The sequence below is a fragment of the Pinus tabuliformis genome, chromosome 4_1 (assembly GCF_031772625.1).
Source record: "Pinus tabuliformis cultivar Carrire ecotype Pingquan chromosome 4_1, CPIR1, whole genome shotgun sequence".
Lineage (NCBI taxonomy): Eukaryota > Viridiplantae > Streptophyta > Pinopsida > Pinales > Pinaceae > Pinus > Pinus tabuliformis.
In genome coordinates, this window is record NC_142303.1 from 187,350,488 (window position 1) to 187,371,221 (window position 20,734).

Here is a 20,734-nt window from a genome sequence, read left to right on the forward strand (position 1 = left end):
TTTCATTACATGCATTATTGGAACATTAATGTTATCTATCTACATCGATAATAAAATGGAAACCACTCACCGAATAGGATTTTATCAAGGCTCTTATTGGGTAAGTACTCGTAAACAAGCAACCTTTCTGATCCCTCTGCGCAACAACCTAGTAGATTCACAAGATTTCTATGTTGAATTTTGGCTACAAGTTTAACTTCATTCAGAAATTCTTTCCTTCCTTGCATAGATTTGAGAGACAGTTTTTTCACGGCTATTTCTTTTCCATCCGGAGTAGTTCCCTGAGAGATTCAAACCACAATTTCTGTATGAAACTTTTGTAAAATAATTAAACTTAATATTTTGCTTAATTTTCTTGCAAAAATATATTTGTTATCAATCTAATAATCTACATCCAACCGTCATGGGTGTAATTAGAGCACCTGCATATTTTCTATAATTTAAGATTGTAAAAATAACTGGTAGTAGCTTTCGAAATAGCCCATGTTACCTTGTATACAGGGCCAAAGCCTCCCTCTCCCAGCTTGTTATCATCATCAAAGTTATTCGTAGCAGCTACTAATGTTTCCATTGTAAATACCATTTGTCGATCATGACCGAGCAATGTGCTTTCCTCGTGACTATCTATACAATGAAAACACAGTTAAAAGCTATATTATAAAACATAAAAACAAAAATTTTGTTTTATAATTTTAACCAGGAATGGGGTCTGGCACGAGTATTACCGTGCTATGCGTATGAAAATATAATAATTTAGAACAATTATCAATTTTTTCTGTGTTAATATAAAATATAAACATACTATTAGGATATCCTCATAATAATAAGTTTTAAATTTATGGAATTTGAGAATTATATATTTATATATATATAATTTAAAAAATTTCATAATGATATTAACATCCATATTAACCATTGATTTATGATAGGTAGGAAAAAATTAATATTTATTTTTTATAATATTTTTAAATATTATTTTATATATTAGAAATTAAGTTGGAAACAATTAAAAAAAATTAGTCTCTATTTAAATTAAATTTAAGTAAAAAAATAATTATATTCTTTGTTTAATATATTTTAAAATATTGATGATGATGATGATTAACCTCCACTAAGAATCTAATTGTAATTCTTTAGAATATTATTTATGTGCTGAAAAAGAAGGGATTGGAAATGTGACAAATGTTAGAGTAAGGGTCACACAATCTAAAACAAAGTGTTCTTCATCCTCCTCTTTCTTAGTACTGCAAAACTGGCAAATTATATCGTCCTAGGGAATCTTGGGAGTAGACAACCACCGGTTTCACTCCGAAGTTCATTAGAGTTAGTTCTAATCTTAGCAATGTTCATCTTTTTCTTTGAGCTGGTCAAAATAGAAAGATAATTCTAGTTCTCAAGGATGGGGTTGATCACCTCCTTATAATACCTTAGTTTCCTTTTACCCTCCATCTCTTTATTGTCCCATAACTTATCCTTAAATTTGGAGGTGATAGTATCTTTGACACTATCCTTGCTTCCCATGATGATCTCCTCATGTATCCCCAAATGGTTGAGCCAATACTTGGCATCCTTATGTCACCCACACTTGAGGAAAAGTTGGAGGTTTTGACTAAAGTTAGAAGCAATTTTAGGAAGCCTCTTGGATTCCATGTTGTAAAGCTTCTTCTTATACATTAGATATTTAAATAAAGCCCTGCTTTCAATAGGGGAGAGGCCAAATTCGATCAGGAGGATAGGATAGGGGGTGTTTCCTTTGATCTTGAGGTTGTAGGTTATCAATTTTGAATCATATAAATCTTTCTCCAAGACTTTCTAGATATACTGCAACCCCAGATTTCACAACCATATAAGACAATAAGGGTGACGAGGGTCTCAAAGAGGAATTTTTTTTTACTCCAAATACAAAGATCAACAACCATACAATTATTTTCAAGCGCATAATAACCTTTCCAGCCTTTAATAATCCTTTTCTCAATGTTGTAGCTCTAGTTGAGGTGATATGGAATGTCAATACCCAAATATTTATAAGAAGATACATGTTCCAAGCAACTGTCATCATAGCCGAAATTTCCATGGGCGACATTTTTGGATTTAATTATCATGATTTTATTCTTGTCGGTATTAACTATCGTACCCATATTGGAGCAATAGTCATGAAGAGTCTTAAGTTGCTTGTCCAAGTCCTCATGGCTTCTAGCAAGAAGAATGATATCATTAGCATAGAGGAGAAGAGTGATGATAATACTAGCAAGCTCAGTTCCTTTGTAGCCCGCAATTTCCAAACTTATTGATGTAAATACCAAAAAGGGTATGGGAAAGGGGACACCCTTGCTTAACCCCGATATTGCATTTAATATCTTTAAACCACCTTTCTGTGGTTTTAATCTTGGAAACAGCCGTCTTATAGAGGTAAATCACAACAATCTTCAACTTAGGATGAATCATGATCTCATCAAGTCTTTTCCAAAGCTTATCTTGAGGAACAGTGTCAAAGGATTTTCTAAAGTCCACATAGAAACAAAATATATCAGCTTTACTATTGTGACATTCCTCGGCAATGATCCTGAGAGTGATGAGATGGTCAATAGTTGAGTGGTATCTCCTAAAACAAGCTTTCCCTTTAGCTCTTTTGCCATGGATTTCAAGCCAATGGCCAATCTTATTTTTCAAAATGAGACCATAAAGTTTAGTTAAGATGTGGCTAATCATAATGGTCCTGTAATTAGCGGGAACGGTTTTATCCCCATTTTTAAAGATTAGCACAATAAGACTTTGCGTCCAAGGCTAAGGGAAGCCATGCTTTACATCCAAATTGAGAAGCTTGTGGAGATGAGGAATGAGGATAAATTTTCCCAACTTTAAGATCTTGGCTTGGTATCCTTCAATGTCTTTAGCTTTCCCCTAGCAATCTTATTAATCCAAGACTCAATGTTCTCAAGAGAAAATATATATTCCTCAATAGGAATGCTAACGATGTTGTTCATGGTGTTCGGGGAGTCATAAGACTTCTTAAGATAGATGTCCCACTTTTCTAAGAGGATCAAATGATTACCTTTAGATTTACGAACAAGCACATTCCACCAAAATTTTCTCGGTGCAACTTTAGAAAGGTGAAGAAGATGCTATTTTCTATTATTAATATATGAATGCTTCTTCTCTTTAATGAGGGCTTTGTATATACTAATATTCGAAGCTTTACAGTTTTTTTAGGAGCGTTATGAATAGTTTTCCTAGCACTTTTACAGTCCTCATCATACCAAAGGTTGTAAGTTCTATTAATCTTCTTATATGAAACCTCAGTAGAGAACTTGTTAATGGTCGTGGAAAGGGTAGTAGTAAAATTGTGATAAATTTGATCAATATTTTTATTATAAGTCAAGGAACTTAAATCTCTGTTTAACTCCTTTAAGAAAAGGTCTATATTATTCTGATTAAAACGAGTGTGTCTTTGGATTTAACTAGTACCTGCATGTGACTGGTATGCATAACTAGATTGAGGGTTAAAGACAAAGGCATGTGGTTAGAGTCAAACTTGAAATCATTAAGAAGTTCAAAGCTGGTAATATGGCTAAGGACATGGGTGTTCAAAATCACATAGTCCACAACACCACTAACCAACCCATGCAAACAAGTCATCTGACCATAGGAAGGAAACTTGCTAATACCATTACAAAAAATCAGGTCATGGGAACTACAAAACTTGAGGAGGCCGGTGCCAAATAAGTTCTTGGTTCTGTCCTCAAAGGTTCTCTTGAGTCTAGTAACTATGACATCATATTCGTCAAGCCACAAGGGGTAAGGATTAGAGTTGTTACTTAACATAATACCTTGGTTGGTAGCAGTTCTAGCACTGAAATCCCCAAGAAAAATAATATTACCTTCATTCCTTAGGTTTTGAATGTCCTTTTCTAAGGTAGTAAAAGGAAAATTCTTATCTAATTTGCTTTTCTTATAGGAGGTAGAGTGATAGGAGTGAAATAGAAGATTGCAAGAAAAATCCTATTGGAGGAAAATGAGAGCTTTTGATATAAATATATTGATTAAAGGGGTCGATAGTATGAAGCTGGATGTGAGAAGAAACAATATTCTTAATATAATAGACTATACCACCAAGCCCCCTTCGAGAGGATTTCTTATTCCAAGAAGACCAAAGAATGAAACCGTCAAGGTGAGGAACCCTAGATTCATCATGCTCCCAACATTCAACTAGAAAAATAAGGTCAATATCACTGGGGATCCAACTTAACATAGGATGTTTACGCCATGGAAAACCACAACAGTTCCAGAAGAGGATCCTGGTGATCCTAATCCCTATTTAGCGTTCGTAGTTTGGACTCTATCTCGAATACTAGCTTTCCTATTCCTAGTGGTAGCCCATTTCCCTTATTTTCTTGCCTCCTTGACCTTTTGGACTTCTTTCCTGAGTTTAGCTTGGTCTTCTAGAATCGGATCTTCATTTATTAAGATTCCAGTTCCGTTTAGGCTCACGGATTTCTTGAGTATATCTAATTTGTGGTCATTGCAGCTTACCTTAATACGGATTAGTCTATGTGTATTCTCAAGTAACTTTCCTACCTTGATTGCGTATGATATAAGTTGTTTGAATTTGAGGTTTTGTTTTCAATTGTTTTTTTACTATTTCTAATGTGTCCTCATTGTTTTGTTCTTCTATACCAGCAATTATAAGGTGTAAGGCTCTTGTAAGGCTCTTTTATGACGCTCATGGTTGAGTTCAATCAATTTGTTAATTTCCTCTTTTATGAGTTATTATTTAGTTGTTCTTTTAGATTTTTAATATGACTTTCGTCATTTTCTTCAATAGTTGATTGTTTACTATGTTCTATTTTTGAATTCTACCTTTTATTAGTTGGAGTTCATTCTCAAATGAGATTATTATATATTATATATTCTAGGCATTTGTGAATGTTTTCCAACAATATTGTTAATTGTATTTTATATTAGTTTTCTCTTTCTTCTCTTCATTTATCTAAAGATTCAATATATTCATAAAAACTCTCTAGAATCATTTCACTTGGTCTATCTTTACTAGAAAAAGGCTTAGATATGTGAGGGGAAGTACTCATAGTATAAACAATCAAAATTTAACAATAAAAAGAAACGTATTCCCCTGCGAGAAGTGTCAGAGTTAGAGAATGCTTCAATTTTAAAGCTTTCCTGCATTGCTGGACCCCTCGCTTCTGCACCTGTACTCTCATTGCCCCTCTCAAAACACATCTGAAAATTAAACGCTCGGAAATTTTGAATACCATTGCTTGAACTTCAGAGTAGTAGGAACTCGGACTCCATCGCAGCTTAAAATTGACCACATATAATAATTATATGACCGTGGAATAAACTCTAGACAAACTCCACCATAGATATTCACTGTTAAACTTTGACTCTTGCTGTAGAAATTAATGAGATCTTCAAAGTCTTCTTGTTCAGCACTTCAACAACATATAATTTTAAAATATTAAATTTAAATTATTTTATTTTATTTTATTTTCAAATTATTTTTAATATTATATAAAATCTAATATGAAAATAAATCTATATTCACATAAAAGTGCGAAGGATATGGCTCTCGCAATTCATTTACTGTAACTGTTACGGACACCTATAAATAAAAGATACTTGCTATTAAAATAATAATTGTGGCTGATAATTTAATTTGGCAAACTGTGCGATTCTGCATATTACTATATCTATATTATTTTAGATAATTATATATATAATTTAAAAATACATAAAAAAAATTATATATAGTTTATAAAAAATTCTTGAAATCTTGTTATCTTTTTCTTAAAAAATCTAATAATAGTGATTGAATCATATTTTTATAATTGAAATAGATTAAACATTATCAAAAAATTTTGAGCAACCCAATCTTGAAACTTCATAAACTTGTATTTCCAAAAAGTTCCACCAAAATTTATCAATTCTTACCTAAATGAAACTTCATAAACTTGTATTTCCCAAAAGTTCCACCAAAATTTATCAATTCTTACCTAAATTCCATTGTGTGAGCAAATTTGAAATCTTTTTACAGTAACCTTATATATAATTATTAAAATATGTAAATTTAAACCAACACGGCTAATCTACATATTATTATTTGGAAATAATGGAAAAATAAGTTATTTTTTAGATTATGTTTTTATTTAGCATTTAGATTTAAATTTCTAGGATTCTGTTTTAATCTCGGTAAATAATATAATTTTATAAATATTTATATCTCTACTTGATTTAATTAGTAAACACATGACAAAATTATTTGGAAAACTTCGAGGAGCTGGTCTTACCTGTGAACTGTGTGAGCTATCTGATTCATTCTCTTATATATATAAAACAAAATTTTTATAAAATTTATATCACCCAATTTTTAAAAATAACTGTAATAACCCTGGTAACTTGTAATTTCCGGTAATTGTTGTGGTAAAAACAATATGGTTGACAACTTGTTATTAAGACATTATTATTTGTTAAAAGAAAATATAATGAATTATTATACACATGTGTTGAAAGAATGATGGCAGCCTCAACAAAGGGGCCTTTTCTATTAAAAGAAAAGAATCAGTTAAGAAACTGAAGAGGAGACAACTGCCTCTCACCCAGAAAGGGGTGGAAAGGAAAAACCTCTGGGCTGTTAGGGAACAGGCAGAGGAGACTCCAGAGGAGAGAGCAGAGTGTGAATACTGGGTTAAGTCTGGTTGTGACCAGATAACCCTGCACCGTGGTGCTTGAATCTTGAAAAAGGCTGTGGCCTACAAGATAGCTCGGAGGGGAGATCCAGTGCAGTGGATTCTCGAGGTTGGGAGGATAAGAGCTAGATTGCTGCAGGTGAACCTTACAGTAAGAGCGACAGTAGCAGATTATCAGGTATGTCTCATTAAATAGGTTTTCTTAAGAATCAGGTAATGATAATTTGCAGAATATAGCAGTCTGGATTCTTATTTATAAAATAGGAAACAGAGTTTAAGCAAATACAAGTATTTATATTTTTCGTTATTAAGGAGATACCGATATATCTACAGTATGGTATTTATTTACAGTCAACCGTATGATTCCTCAATGGCAACAAAAGCCGTGGTTAAAGATATATTTGTATTAGCTGATAATTCCTTTTACCGAGATTTAAAAGATACGGTTATACAACTAATATTCTTGAGACAGCGAATGAACAAATAAATATACGTTTACAGAGTAAACCTCAACCCTGTCGACCATACAGATCTGGTTATGACATACAAGTTATAACAGAGATGAAACATGACGCGGCAGGAACCAAATAAAGAGAGAGAGCATTCTAAAATCAGCAAGAAATAGTATATATACAAGTGAATGCGAAACAGTAAAATATTTTCAACGCTTATGAACTTGCAAAACGAGACCATATTCAATACTGACGTTAACCAGTGATAAGAAGACGGTTACGAGCACTGTATTAAGAGTCAGGTCTTCAGTAAAACAACGAAGCCGTGAAACTGAAAAGAACATCATGGTTACAGCAGTGATGAGTAAACTCTTAGATAAGCCTTAAACTAGCATTAGACCGCAAATGTCACGGCATGCCGAGCAAGCGAGGTGGAAATACTGTACGCATAAATAACTGGATATGATGCAAATCTTAATATCAAATTCGGGTAAAAACCCTCATGCAACCCATTGAATATAGGCGGAGAGGAAAGGACTTGCTTCCATTACTCCAGAAGCAAGCCGTAACCATATGACCGCAGCAATTGAACCAGGATAAAATAACCATGAATATCAAATAAATAAATACAGTATCACAGGAATGGAAACATACGCATATATATTAACTCCAATCAAGAAATCGATGAGTGCCTGAACTGAACCATAGATATGCATGAGTTAATAGAAAGGTTACAACCCGAATCAACACAACCAATGCTATTATAAACTGTGAGTAAGGCAAGCTTAACAATGTTTAACTGTAACAAAGCCCGAGCGAGCGGGTCGGTAAACCCCAGTTCATGATAACGGCAAGCCATCAAAGAGTATAGAACTGTACAACGATTAAATACAAAACTTATTCTATAAACGTCTGTGATTATCAAGACCAGTAACCAAACCCTCGGTTGGCCTGTGGCCGTAACCGATAAACCTTAACCTCAGGGTTCTGTGGAATACAGAGCCGGCTAAGAGTGCCACCCGTGAACCACATCAAAACTTGAAGCCAAAACAACAGACCTGAGCACAAGAACATCGTGCATCAGTTCCGTGTCGGGTCACTGAAGACCGTCAAACCTCCATTATAAGCTGACTCAAACGATTAAGTAGACAGTTGCGGATGACTTACCTGAAGTGTGTGCAAATCGATTCAGAAAACTGCTTGAATGGTCGAGGCCATGGAGTCCGAACCCTCCTGCACAGCATCGCACGGTTATCAACTGTATCAAATGAGGGAGCACATACTTAGGATCTGATAAAACGATGTTAAGAACCAAATGTAAACCTTAAGCAATTGCCATAGTGGGGGGGGTTACCTGTACAAGCAGCGGAGCTGAAAGGTGGAGGAGACTGTCGGAAGAACTGCTGAAACATAGAGTGCAAATGAACCAGAACCGAAGAACTCGGTAAACTTATATGTCAACCAAACCCTAAGGCCATTTTTCACCGTCCGATCTGGAGACACAATCTTCGTCGTTCGTTTGGGCGGGAGTGTGGCACGTTTACCGAATGCACAAACCGTAGAATGGTCACATGGCTCCACATGGCCTACAGCCACCTGGCCATGACCGTTCACCATGTGGCGCTGGAGTTTAATGCCATCCGGACGATGGGAAATCCAATGCACCAACATGTGTTGAGCTATTAAAAAGGTTAATGCATAGTGAGACCATACGAGGATAACATATGTCAAATATCGAATAAGGTGTGTGAGCCATAAATCATAATTCACGTGGATACAATTCTTATATTCGTGTGAAACAAAAGTATCCTAATCATGGTAAATGGGAGGTAGAACATAATAAATTTTTTTTTTATGGTGAAAGTAGCAGGGTCGTGACAATGTGGTATCAGAGCGAGGTTTCAAAACTGAGACCTCTGGAACAGCAACAAGAACAGAAAGAACAATTATCTTATATATGTATACAATACAATGTCATTAATCATGTCTTTTTGTGTATATCAGGAACATATTGAGACATTCCACAGCTGACAGTTATACAATAAGATGGAGGAAATGCCGGGAGCTGGTGGCATTCCACCAGACAACACAGGACTGTGGGTTCAGCTTGGTGCTGAGACACGCAGTGCTAATCAGGCAATACTTCAAACCGTTCAAGAACTGAAGGGTGAAATGGCACGCTTGCGAGAAGACAATGCACGATTAACTATGGAACAGGAAAGAATATTGAAGAGCTTGTCGGTAAAACAAAATCCACCCTTACCCAGTCCTAGTGCAGAACAACAAAGGGGCACTGAGGGGCGGAATTATGCTCCTGAAATTTCAGAAGAGCGTGAAGATCATTCAGATAACGTGCAAGAGCAGCAGGCTACCAAGAGACAGAAAACAGAATTACAGGGGGAATTTCGAAAAATCAAGCCCCCACTTTTCGATGGTGAACAGGAGGAAGCAGCAGAAGCATGGCTGATTAATATTAATAAATATTTTCAGCTGTATGAATACGATCAAAATCTGAAAGCACGATTGGCTATATTCCAGTTGCAAGGCAAAGCCACCTTGTGGTGGGAAGAAATTAAAATTGTGAAAGGGGTAAGTGAGCAAAGCATAACCTGGGAAAAATTTCAGAAATATTTTAAGGAGAGGTACTTAACTGAGCGCTTTTATGATGAGAAGGCGCGAGAATTTCATGATTTACGACTAGGACAACAATCCATGGATGAATTCATAAATCGCTTTACCTCTCTACTGCGTTATGTGCCTTACATAAAAGAGGAGAAGGCCAAGGTGCAGAGGTTTGTGAGTAGTTTGCCAGCCTATATCAGAGAGCGAATTGAGTTTGACAACCCCCGAACTATGGATGAGGCAATTAGGAAGGCCAGAATTTGCTACCAGCAGCACAAACAAAAGGGAGAAATTCCCAGCAGAAAATGGAATGAGAGAAAAGGTAGCAGAAATGCTAGAAACAACAAAGGCAGCCACGGAAATGGTGGCAAAGGGGCTGGAAAAGGACAGTTTAACAGAAGCACGAGTAAGGGAACTTTCCGGCCTAAGCCAAACGAGAACAGGATTAGTGAACCCCCTGCTAAATCAGAGGTTGAAGGAACCAAACCACCAGTTCAATGCTGGGTATGTGAGGGACCGCACTATGCTAGGAACTGTCCGCAGCGTAAAAGGACTGATCAGATATCTCAAGTCCATGAAGCTTCCACTGTGGGGGACGTGGCACGTAGCGTACAAAGGATCAATGCAGCACTGGAGGACCGACAAGCGGAATATCAACCCTCCATGGTGGAATTCGAAGGTAAGATCTCAAACCTTTCTGTAGCTGTACTTATTGATCCAGGGGCTACGTTAAGTTACGTTAGTCCAAAAGTAGTGGAACACTGTAAGCTACCATCAGAAAAGTTTAAAAACCCATGGTTGGTACAGTTAGCTACGGGAGCCAAAAGGCGGGTTTTAGCTAAAGTGAATAACTGTTCTTTTAGTATAGCTGGACAGCCTGTAAAGGCAGATTTGAATATACTTCCGTTAGGTTCCTATGACATACTTATTGGTATGGACTGGCTGGAGAAGCACTGGTCGTTGGTGAATTGTAAAACCAAGACCATATACTACAAGGATGATTTGGAACAGCAGCAGGAATTGCAGGGAATTAAACGTCCTGTTCAGGTTCGACCTATAACTGCAACACAACTAGCTAAGTGTATTAGAAAGAAATGTCAAATCTATGCCATACAGGTTGGCTATGCGAATCAAAAAGATAAGATGTCTGCATTAAGTGACATACCAGTAGTGCAGGAATTTACAGACGTCTTTCCTGAAGAGATTCCGGGTCTGCCTCCAAGAAGGGACATAGATTTCACTATAGAGTTGGTACCAGGGGCAGCTCCAGTATCGAGGGCACCATACCGGATGAGCATACCAGAGTTGACGGAATTGAAGTTGCAGCTCCAGGAATTGCTAGATAAGCAGTACATTCGACCTAGTGTATCACCTTGGGGAGCTCCAGTATTGTTCGTGAAGAAGAAGGATGGGACCTTTCGCATGTGCATAGATTACCGACAGCTGAATAAGCTCACGGTCAAAAACAAGTATCCTCTACCCAGAATAGATGAACTTTTTGATCAGGTGAAAGGAGCAAAGGTGTTTTCCAAAATTGATCTGCGATCTGGTTATCATCAGATCAGGATCAAGGATGAGGACATTGCCAAAACTGCTTTCCGAACACGCTACGGGCACTACGAATTCGTAGTGCTACCTTTTGGTTTAACCAATGCGCCAGCCACCTTTATGTGCATGATGAATAGCGTGTTTCACCAGTTTTTGGACAAGTTTGTACTGATATTCATTGATGACATTTTGATATATTCTCGTTCCCAGCAGGAACATGAGGAGCACCTTAGATTGGTGTTGCAAACTCTTCGGGAGCATCAGCTTTATGCTAAATTTAGCAAATGTGATTTCTTTAAGGAAGAAATTCAATATTTGGGTCATGTGATTACAAATGAGGGAATTGCGGTTGATCCCGAGAAGATAAAATCTATTATGGAGTGGCCTACACCCAAGGATGTTTCGGACATCAGGTCCTTCATGGGATTAGCTGGTTATTACAGGAGATTTGTGGAAGGCTTTTCGAGAATAGCCTATCCTATTACCTCATTACAAAAGAAAGGAAGGGCGTTTAAGTGGACAGCAGAATGTCAGCAGAGTTTTGATCGTTTGAAACACCTACTCACCACCGCACCCATCTTAAGAATTGCAGATCCTAATAAGGATTACGTGGTGTGCACTGATGCAAGCAAAGAGGGCGTGGGGGGAGTATTGATGCAGGAAGGGCGGGTAATAGCCTATGAATCTAGGAAATTAAAAGAACATGAACAGAAATACTCTGCATACGATTTAGAATTAACCGCTGTAATTCATGCCCTTAAAATGTGGCGACATTATCTTCTCGGAAAGAAATTTCTGCTGTTAACCGACCATCATAGCCTAACGCATTATTTCAATCAGCCCACTTTGAACGCGAGACAAGGTCGTTGGGCAGATTTTCTAAGTGGGTTTGACTTCGAAATAAAACATTTAAAGGGCAAAGAAAATCGGGTAGCAGATGCCTTAAGTCGAAAAGTTCATAATTTATGTGAGCTTTCAGCCAGCCGGTGGCAGAGTTCGCTGGTTGAACAAATAAGAACAGCAGCGCACCACGACTCAGAATATCAGCATTTGAAAGTGCAGGTACAGCAAGCTGATCATGACAAGTTACAGCAAGGGTATACATTGGATAGCACTGGGATGCTGTATCTCAATGGAAAAATGTATGTACCCAACTCCGGTGACCTTAAGAAGCTGATCTTAGATGAATTCCACATCAGCCATTATGCCGGTCATCCAGGATATCAAAAGTTGGTTATGGCACTCAAAAAAGAGTATTACTGGCCTGGAATGAAAAGGCAAGTGGTGGAATATTTGGCAAAATGTTTGGAGTGCCAGCAAATTAAGGCTGAACACCAACACCCAGCGGGACTGTTACAGCCCCTACCTATTCCGGAATGGAAATGGGAAACCATCTCCATGGATTTTATAACTAGTTTACCACGAACGAAGAAGGGTAATGATTCTATTATGGTTGTAGTTGATAAACTAAGTAAAGCAGCACACTTTATACCCGTACAGTCTACTTACAAGGCGGTACAAATTGCGCATCTCTTTATGCAGAATGTGTTCCGCCTGCATGGAATGCCAAAGGTAATCATATCGGACCGTGATGTGAAGTTCACCTCCACTTTCTGGAAAACATTGTTTGCTGAGTTGGGCACCCAGCTGAATTTTAGTACAGCATATCATCCACAAACCGATGGACAAACTGAGCGTGTCAATCAGGTATTAGAAGATATGCTGAGGGCAAATGTGATGCTCAAGCCTACTCAGTGGGAAGAATATTTGCATTTGATTGAATTTGCCTACAATAATGGGTATCACACCTCCACCCAGCTAAGTCCCTTTGAGGTTTTGTATGGGCGAAAATGCCGCACACCCTCGGGTTGGAGTGGGGTAGAGGATAAATTGAATTTGGGTCCAGAAATGTTAAAGGACATGGAAGATATGGTAAAGAAAGTACGAGCAAACCTAAAGGCTGCACAAGACAGACAGAAAAGTTTCGCAGATAAGAAAAGAAGATTTGCAGAATATAAAGTGGGTGATCATGTATTTGTAAGGATTCAAACTAGAAGGAGCGCACTGCAGTGGAGCAGGTGCGCTAAACTAGCTCCCCGATATTTCGGACCATTTCAGATTCTCGCTAGAGTAGGACCGGTGGCCTACCAACTTGCTTTACCCAGCCACATTAGGATTCACAATGTGTTTCATGTTTCTGTCCTAAAGAAATATGTGTATGACCCTAGACATGTTATACAATGGCAAGATGTACGGGTAAGAATTGATCCGATTAGGTTTAATTATACCACTACACTTAATGAGGAATTGATTAAGTGCTGGTTGTTTGCAGGTCGAACCGGAAGGCGGGGTCCTAGTCGAACCACAGAGCATTCTCGACCGGAGAGAAGTGCAGCTGCGGAAACGGGCTATTACCCAAATTAAGGTGCTGTGGCAGCATTATGGCCCTGAGGAGGCTACGTGGGAAGACGAGGAACTTTTCAGAAAAGCCTATCCAAATTTATTTGATAAGAATGGACATCGGGACGATGTCCAATCCTAGGGGGGGAAGATGTAATAACCCTGGTAACTTGTAATTTCCGGTAATTGTTGTGGTAAAAACAATATGGTTGACAACTTGTTATTAAGACATTATTATTTGTTAAAAGAAAATATAATGAATTATTATACACATGTGTTGAAAGAATGATGGCAGCCTCAACAAAGGGGCCTTTTCTATTAAAAGAAAAGAATCAGTTAAGAAACTGAAGAGGAGACAACTGCCTCTCACCCAGAAAGGGGTGGAAAGGAAAAACCTCTGGGCTGTTAGGGAACAGGCAGAGGAGACTCCAGAGGAGAGAGCAGAGTGTGAATACTGGGTTAAGTCTGGTTGTGACCAGATAACCCTGCACCGTGGTGCTTGAATCTTGAAAAAGGCTGTGGCCTACAAGATAGCTCGGAGGGGAGATCCAGTGCAGTGGATTCTCGAGGTTGGGAGGATAAGAGCTAGATTGCTGCAGGTGAACCTTACAGTAAGAGCGACAGTAGCAGATTATCAGGTATGTCTCATTAAATAGGTTTTCTTAAGAATCAGGTAATGATAATTTGCAGAATATAGCAGTCTGGATTCTTATTTATAAAATAGGAAACAGAGTTTAAGCAAATACAAGTATTTATATTTTTCGTTATTAAGGAGATACCGATATATCTACAGTATGGTATTTATTTACAGTCAACCGTATGATTCCTCAATGGCAACAAAAGCCGTGGTTAAAGATATATTTGTATTAGCTGATAATTCCTTTTACCGAGATTTAAAAGATACGGTTATACAACTAATATTCTTGAGACAGCGAATGAACAAATAAATATACGTTTACAGAGTAAACCTCAACCCTGTCGACCATACAGATCTGGTTATGACATACAAGTTATAACAGAGATGAAACATGACGCGGCAGGAACCAAATAAAGAGAGAGAGCATTCTAAAATCAGCAAGAAATAGTATATATACAAGTGAATGCGAAACAGTAAAATATTTTCAACGCTTATGAACTTGCAAAACGAGACCATATTCAATACTGACGTTAACCAGTGATAAGAAGACGGTTACGAGCACTGTATTAAGAGTCAGGTCTTCAGTAAAACAACGAAGCCGTGAAACTGAAAAGAACATCATGGTTACAGCAGTGATGAGTAAACTCTTAGATAAGCCTTAAACTAGCATTAGACCGCAAATGTCACGGCATGCCGAGCAAGCGAGGTGGAAATACTGTACGCATAAATAACTGGATATGATGCAAATCTTAATATCAAATTCGGGTAAAAACCCTCATGCAACCCATTGAATATAGGCGGAGAGGAAAGGACTTGCTTCCATTACTCCAGAAGCAAGCCGTAACCATATGACCGCAGCAATTGAACCAGGATAAAATAACCATGAATATCAAATAAATAAATACAGTATCACAGGAATGGAAACATACGCATATATATTAACTCCAATCAAGAAATCGATGAGTGCCTGAACTGAACCATAGATATGCATGAGTTAATAGAAAGGTTACAACCCGAATCAACACAACCAATGCTATTATAAACTGTGAGTAAGGCAAGCTTAACAATGTTTAACTGTAACAAAGCCCGAGCGAGCGGGTCGGGTAAACCCCAGTTCATGATAACGGCAAGCCATCAAAGAGTATAGAACTGTACAACGATTAAATACAAAACTTATTCTATAAACGTCTGTGATTATCAAGACCAGCAACCAAACCCTCGGTTGGCCTGTGGCCGTAACCGATAAACCTTAACCTCAGGGTTCTGTGGAATACAGAGCCGGCTAAGAGTGCCGCCCGTGAACCACATCAAAACTTGAAGCCAAAACAACAGACCTGAGCACAAGAACATCGTGCATCAGTTCCGTGTCGGGTCACTGAAGACCGTCAAACCTCCATTATAAGCTGACTCAAACGATTAAGTATACAGTTGCGGATGACTTACCTGAAGTGTGTGCAAATCGATTCAGAAAACTGCTTGAATGGTCGAGGCCATGGAGTCCGAACCCTCCTGCACAGCATCGCACGGTTATCAACTGTATCAAATGAGGGAGCACATACTTAGGATCTGATAAAACGATGTTAAGAACCAAATGTAAACCTTAAGCAATTGCCATAGTGGGGGGGGTTACCTGTACAAGCAGCGGAGCTGAAAGGTGGAGGAGACTGTCGGAAGAACTGCTGAAACATAGAGTGCAAATGAACCAGAACCGAAGAACTCGGTAAACTTATATGTCAACCAAACCCTAAGGCCATTTTTCACCGTCCGATCTGGAGACACAATCTTCGTCGTTCGTTTGGGCGGGAGTGTGGCACGTTTACCGAATGCACAAACCGTAGAATGGTCACATGGCTCCACATGGCCTACAGCCACCTGGCCATGACCGTTCACCATGTGGCGCTGGAGTTTAATGCCATCCGGACGATGGGAAATCCAATGCACCAACATGTGTTGAGCTATTAAAAAGGTTAATGCATAGTGAGACCATACGAGGATAACATATGTCAAATATCGAATAAGGTGTGTGAGCCATAAATCATAATTCACGTGGATACAATTCTTATATTCGTGTGAAACAAAAGTATCCTAATCATGGTAAATGGGAGGTAGAACATAATAAATTTTTTTTTTATGGTGAAAGTAGCAGGGTCGTGACAATAACTAAAATTTAAAATAATTAAGCTGAACTTCTCCCAATATATCCTTACAATTATGATAGATAAGGGCTTCGTGAGTTATTAACTCTCTGTTTGTAAACTGCTTGATAACCGTGTCATTATACATTCAAAAACACACATATATATATATATATATATTCTATAAAAAAATATAACACCTCATTTCATAAAAAGCTGAAACTTAAAATAATTAAACTGAACTCTATCCTAAGGCCTCTATGACTTATACTCTCTGTGTTTTGGGGGTTGCTTCCCTCTGTGTTTTTGGGGGGTTGCTTTTCGACTGGTCAACTGTATGTTTGTGGGCCTCTGTGTAACGGTGTAGTAAATCTAAAAGTGTATTGAAGATGGTCGCTCACACCCATATCTGGCTGTGTATAAGCTAAAGGTTCGAAAAGCCCTTGCTTTAAACGGTCGTGTGAGTTGACAAGAATATGCAATATGTATTCGCGCGCCGACGATGGAGATGAGGGTTATGGTGGTATCCTGAACAGTAGCTAAACACCAGACTTTCACTGGAGGCAGGCCGGGGTCCAGTCTTAGCTGGAGGGATGGGATTAAGGTGTGCCCATATAACTGTAGGCAGGTCGGGATCCATTCTTAGCTGGACGGATGGGATTAAGGGATGCATCAACCCTATAGAATCCATGAAAACTGACCGGAAGAAGCCAGAGACGCATCAACAGAGAAAGTATCATTTCATCAGGCTTCCAAAAAACGAGAAAACTGAGAGAAAGAAGCAAGTCCCGCTAAAGCTAGGTGAAAGTGAAAATTTTAAAATCATTTCCAATAACATGCAATACCTACGAGTTCATACAATGATGTGGCAGTAATACCTTGGTATCCCCTTGGAGCTACGGCAGACTTCAGTCTTCTCGCCGTTGCGAACGCGCCTATGATCAACCGAGAACCAACCCACCCACAACACCTAAAATTATGTATGTTCTTTTGTCTGAAGATTTGCTCTCTGGACTATTGGCTGCGTTCCCTGGAGGGGCTTGCGGAAGCTGCATAGACGAATTATAGAAAGGATATATTTCATAACGAAGGATGCAACTTCTACTCCAATACTGAACTCCTGCAGTCGTATCAGTTGTGAATATTGTATTGATTGAGTATGAGAGGCATGCGTTGCATTGGTCAGTACTTAGATCTCTTGTGCACTGGACCAGACCGTAAATAGTTTGTGACAAGGAATCCAGAGCTATATCGTAAGCAGAGCGTCTCGTTTCAGTTGTTGCTTTAGCTGACAAGTTATTTAGGAGATTCTTAGCAGCAACTTGAAAGTCATCGGGGACGAAGACCCCCGCATCCCCTCCGAAGGGCTCCTGAAAATTAGACCCTAAACTTCTGTCCAGTATTCCAACGAGACTATAGTTTTCATAACGTAAGAAGCAGTGGAAAGGCCAACAAGTAGCGCCAACGCTACTCCCACATTGTTGTTGTATGTTATACGTTGCCAATTGCCAACAAGTGTAGCATTGGTCGATTGTCATGTCTGCCCTGCACTGGAAGAGGCCATATATTTTGTTAGGAGTTTCGCCATACACAGAGCTGTTAAACCCAGAATGGTTTGTCCCTTGAACAAGACGATCAAAGAGAGCATTCAGATTGCTCTCAAACTTACTGCCCGCTGTATAATTCCCGTCACGGCACTGAGTTGTAGGCACCTCTATCACAGCGTTGCAAATCTGTCCATAAAGACTAATATTGATCAAGGCAGGAAGAACAATAAAAAAGTAGAAGAGCGTGATAATCTGGGGGCTCAGGAGAGAAGTTGCAGAATCCCCTGCATAAAAGTTCATATTCGATGGGATTCTGATTGCCATCGAACACTGGAACTTGAAACTGTGAATAGACATAGCAGTGACGCTACAAAATTTTGTGCCTTCTGCGAATGTGGTTAATCCATAAGAACCACATACTGCGCGGTCCATCAATAATATCTTCGTCTGACGTCACCTGACTAACTCAACTGGGAACCTTAGTCGCCGAAAACCATTCGTGAATTATGTAAGAATGCGTGAAAGATGCGCAGTGAAATTATTATTGAAATCTCAATATTTATGTAAGGATAAGTGAATTATACGCAGTCAAATTGCTTTTAATCGTGATTTTCTTTAATTTTTTTTTAATATAAAACTATTTAAAAATTTTCATACTTCGTTATTTAGGCAAGGATGTATGAATTAAACGCAGTCAAATTGATTTTTATAGTGATTTTCTCAATTTTATTGAATTTTTATTTTTATTTTTTTGGGGAAAAGTTATAGAATTTTAATTTAATTATTAATAATTATATTTATATTTTATAGAAATGTTTATTTTAAAATATAATTTTTTATAAATTTAATTAAATTATTTTTTTTGTAAGCTAACATGGAACTATTCATATTAATCCAAGTTAAAGTCTGTACATACATACATACAGTGGCTTCAACCCGGCCCAAAGGGAAACCGGGTGTGTTAGCCATCTTAAGTTTTTAACTGCCATCCAAAAACAAAATGTATTGAGTCTATTTGTCCATGCTAAATATACTAAACATTCAAAGATGCTATCACTGTTTCCTATCTGCATTCTAAAAATAACAAAAGGAGAGCAAGTTCTCTTCATCCTAACTATGGAGACTTTATACATAACTTGAAAAATCAGTCTGCCATGGCGCCCGGCTGGTAATCTTCCTCCTTTACTCCAGGAATGAGCTTCTTTAGCTGTTGCTGTATCTCGTCAAGCTTGCTATCCTGCATAAGAAGGGTTATCTGGAGGTTTTTCATCTCTTTCTTCAGATTTGGGATGCCTTGGGCCAATTTTGCCATCTCCATAACTACCTGTTCCTAGCTTTTGCTAGCAGCCTCTTCATTACGCAATACACATGGAGAGCCTGCTTGTACAGGGACATGCATCCTCTGGTGTTTCCTGGGTCGGGCAGCAGATACTCCCAGTCTTCCATTTCAGGATCCGACTACTCCTAAGTAGCCTCTTCCTCCATCTGCTGGATGATCTTCCTAATGTCTGCTTTCATTTCTTCACCACACGCCTTCTCCGCATACTGGACCTGTCTCTTCAACGTCTTCCTGCCACGTATTTTTCCTGCCGATGGAGGGGAGCTCCGCTGCTGGTTTCTGGCCTGACGTCCTCTCCCTCTACCTCTACGACCCCTTCCACGTCCTGCACCAGCTCTGTTGCTCTCCTTTACCTTACTTCCTTGACCCACTATGCCTGAGGAGGCTCCAAGGCATCCTTCCTCTCCTCTCCCTCTAGCTTTCTTTTCTCCAATTCCTGCCTCTTCTGGTTGCCTGTCCTCCGGAGGTCTCGCTTTCCCTCTTTCGCTTCTCATTTTCTGCCTTTGACTGCCTTGTTCTGGGTTATGCATCTCCTCCATGCCCACCTGGTTCTGTTCCATATCTTCCCCGGAGTCTGCTGAATTTACTTCAGTCCCCGTAGTGCTCCCTCCCCTGCTCATAACATTCACTGCCTTCCTCATTCTTCTCTCGGCTACCTTACACTTAGTTTTTCCAGGGACGAGAGGTCGACCCCGCAATTGTCTCCTCTTTGCTTTATATCGTGCTCTGGTTTCCAACTCCTTACCCTTGTTCTCGTTCTCTCCTAGGGCATTATCTGCATACCTATCCTTATGACTCTTCCCATATCCAATTCCTCTCTCTCGTCACCCTTTCTTGTGCTGCTGCACCGCCTTCCTCTGTCGCCTGCATTTGCCATAATCACCCACTCCTCCTCGACTTGCCTCTGTTCGATCTGACCCTTGTCCCATCACTGTATCATTGTCTCTTGCACCACCTCTGGCCTTCATAGTTCCCTCTCCGCTGCTCTTTATAATTATGCCCAGTCTATCACTCGTCCTGTCCACCTGCAGTAATCTCCAAGTGCAAGGTGGCTTATCATAGCCCCTCCCTGCCATCACACTAATTACTCTCTTCGCCGCGGTTCAAATTATTTATTTTGAAATAATCTTTTATAAATTTAATTAAATTATTAATAACTATTAAGTGAATGGTAAAGATTTAATGTTTATTTAATATTTTAGGATGTTTTTAATAATATTTACAAATAAAAAATTTGAGATTTATATTAAAAGTAGGTATATCTTTTTGCTATTTTAATTATATTGATTAATTAAAAAAATGGTATATGAACATGAGTTATGATTTGTTGAGCATGTATTATTATTAAACTAT

At 38.5% G+C, this 20,734-nt stretch overlaps 3 protein-coding genes across 5 annotated transcripts in view; all 3 read right to left on the minus strand.

Annotated features, from left to right (window-relative positions):
- LOC149174835 (cysteine-rich receptor-like protein kinase 8) overlaps positions 1 to 20,734 on the minus strand; it is a 118,397-nt gene that overhangs the window by 1,366 nt on the left and 96,297 nt on the right. The window contains exons 2-3 of the mRNA XM_089419424.1: positions 491 to 624; positions 71 to 281 (exon numbers count right to left, since the gene is read on the minus strand). Of these exons, the coding sequence (XP_089275550.1) occupies positions 71 to 281; positions 491 to 624 (345 nt within the window). The remainder of the gene's footprint in view (positions 1 to 70; positions 282 to 490; positions 625 to 20,734) is intronic.
- On the minus strand, positions 8,304 to 8,828 carry LOC149174836 (uncharacterized). Of its 2 annotated transcripts, none has more exons than XM_089422698.1 (2): positions 8,508 to 8,828; positions 8,304 to 8,386 (listed from the first exon to the last, which is right to left on the minus strand). In XM_089422698.1, the coding sequence occupies exons 1-2, from the start codon at positions 8,822 to 8,824 to the stop codon at positions 8,317 to 8,319; spliced, it is 387 nt and encodes a 128-aa protein (XP_089278824.1). In that variant the 5' UTR covers positions 8,825 to 8,828; the 3' UTR covers positions 8,304 to 8,316. The 2 variants fall into 2 exon arrangements, 1 of the variants encoding a protein (XP_089278824.1); XR_016258519.1 differs by having other exon boundaries at positions 8,319 to 8,411.
- Positions 15,332 to 16,311, minus strand: LOC149174837 (uncharacterized). 2 transcript variants are annotated; one of them, XM_089422699.1, is made up of 3 exons: positions 15,991 to 16,311; positions 15,804 to 15,869; positions 15,332 to 15,694 (listed from the first exon to the last, which is right to left on the minus strand). In XM_089422699.1, exons 1-3 carry the CDS (start codon positions 16,305 to 16,307, stop codon positions 15,643 to 15,645), a joined length of 435 nt encoding a protein of 144 aa, XP_089278825.1. In that variant the 5' UTR covers positions 16,308 to 16,311; the 3' UTR covers positions 15,332 to 15,642. The 2 variants fall into 2 exon arrangements, with proteins under 2 accessions (XP_089278825.1, XP_089278826.1); XM_089422700.1 differs by having other exon boundaries at positions 15,804 to 15,894.

Excerpts from the sequence above, each read along its gene's own strand:
- LOC149174836 (XM_089422698.1), bottom strand. The coding sequence starts at position 8,824 with ATGTTGGTGCATTGGATTTCCCATCGTCCGGATGGCATTAAACTCCAG. Across the intron at positions 8,387-8,507 it reads CAGCTCCGCTGCTTGTACAG|GAGGGTTCGGACTCCATGGC; the intron begins GTAACCCCCCCC and ends GATGCTGTGCAG.
- LOC149174837 (XM_089422699.1), bottom strand. The coding sequence starts at position 16,307 with ATGTTGGTGCATTGGATTTCCCATCGTCCGGATGGCATTAAACTCCAG. Across the intron at positions 15,870-15,990 it reads CAGCTCCGCTGCTTGTACAG|GAGGGTTCGGACTCCATGGC; the intron begins GTAACCCCCCCC and ends GATGCTGTGCAG. Across the intron at positions 15,695-15,803 it reads TCGATTTGCACACACTTCAG|GTCTGTTGTTTTGGCTTCAA; the intron begins GTAAGTCATCCG and ends TCTTGTGCTCAG.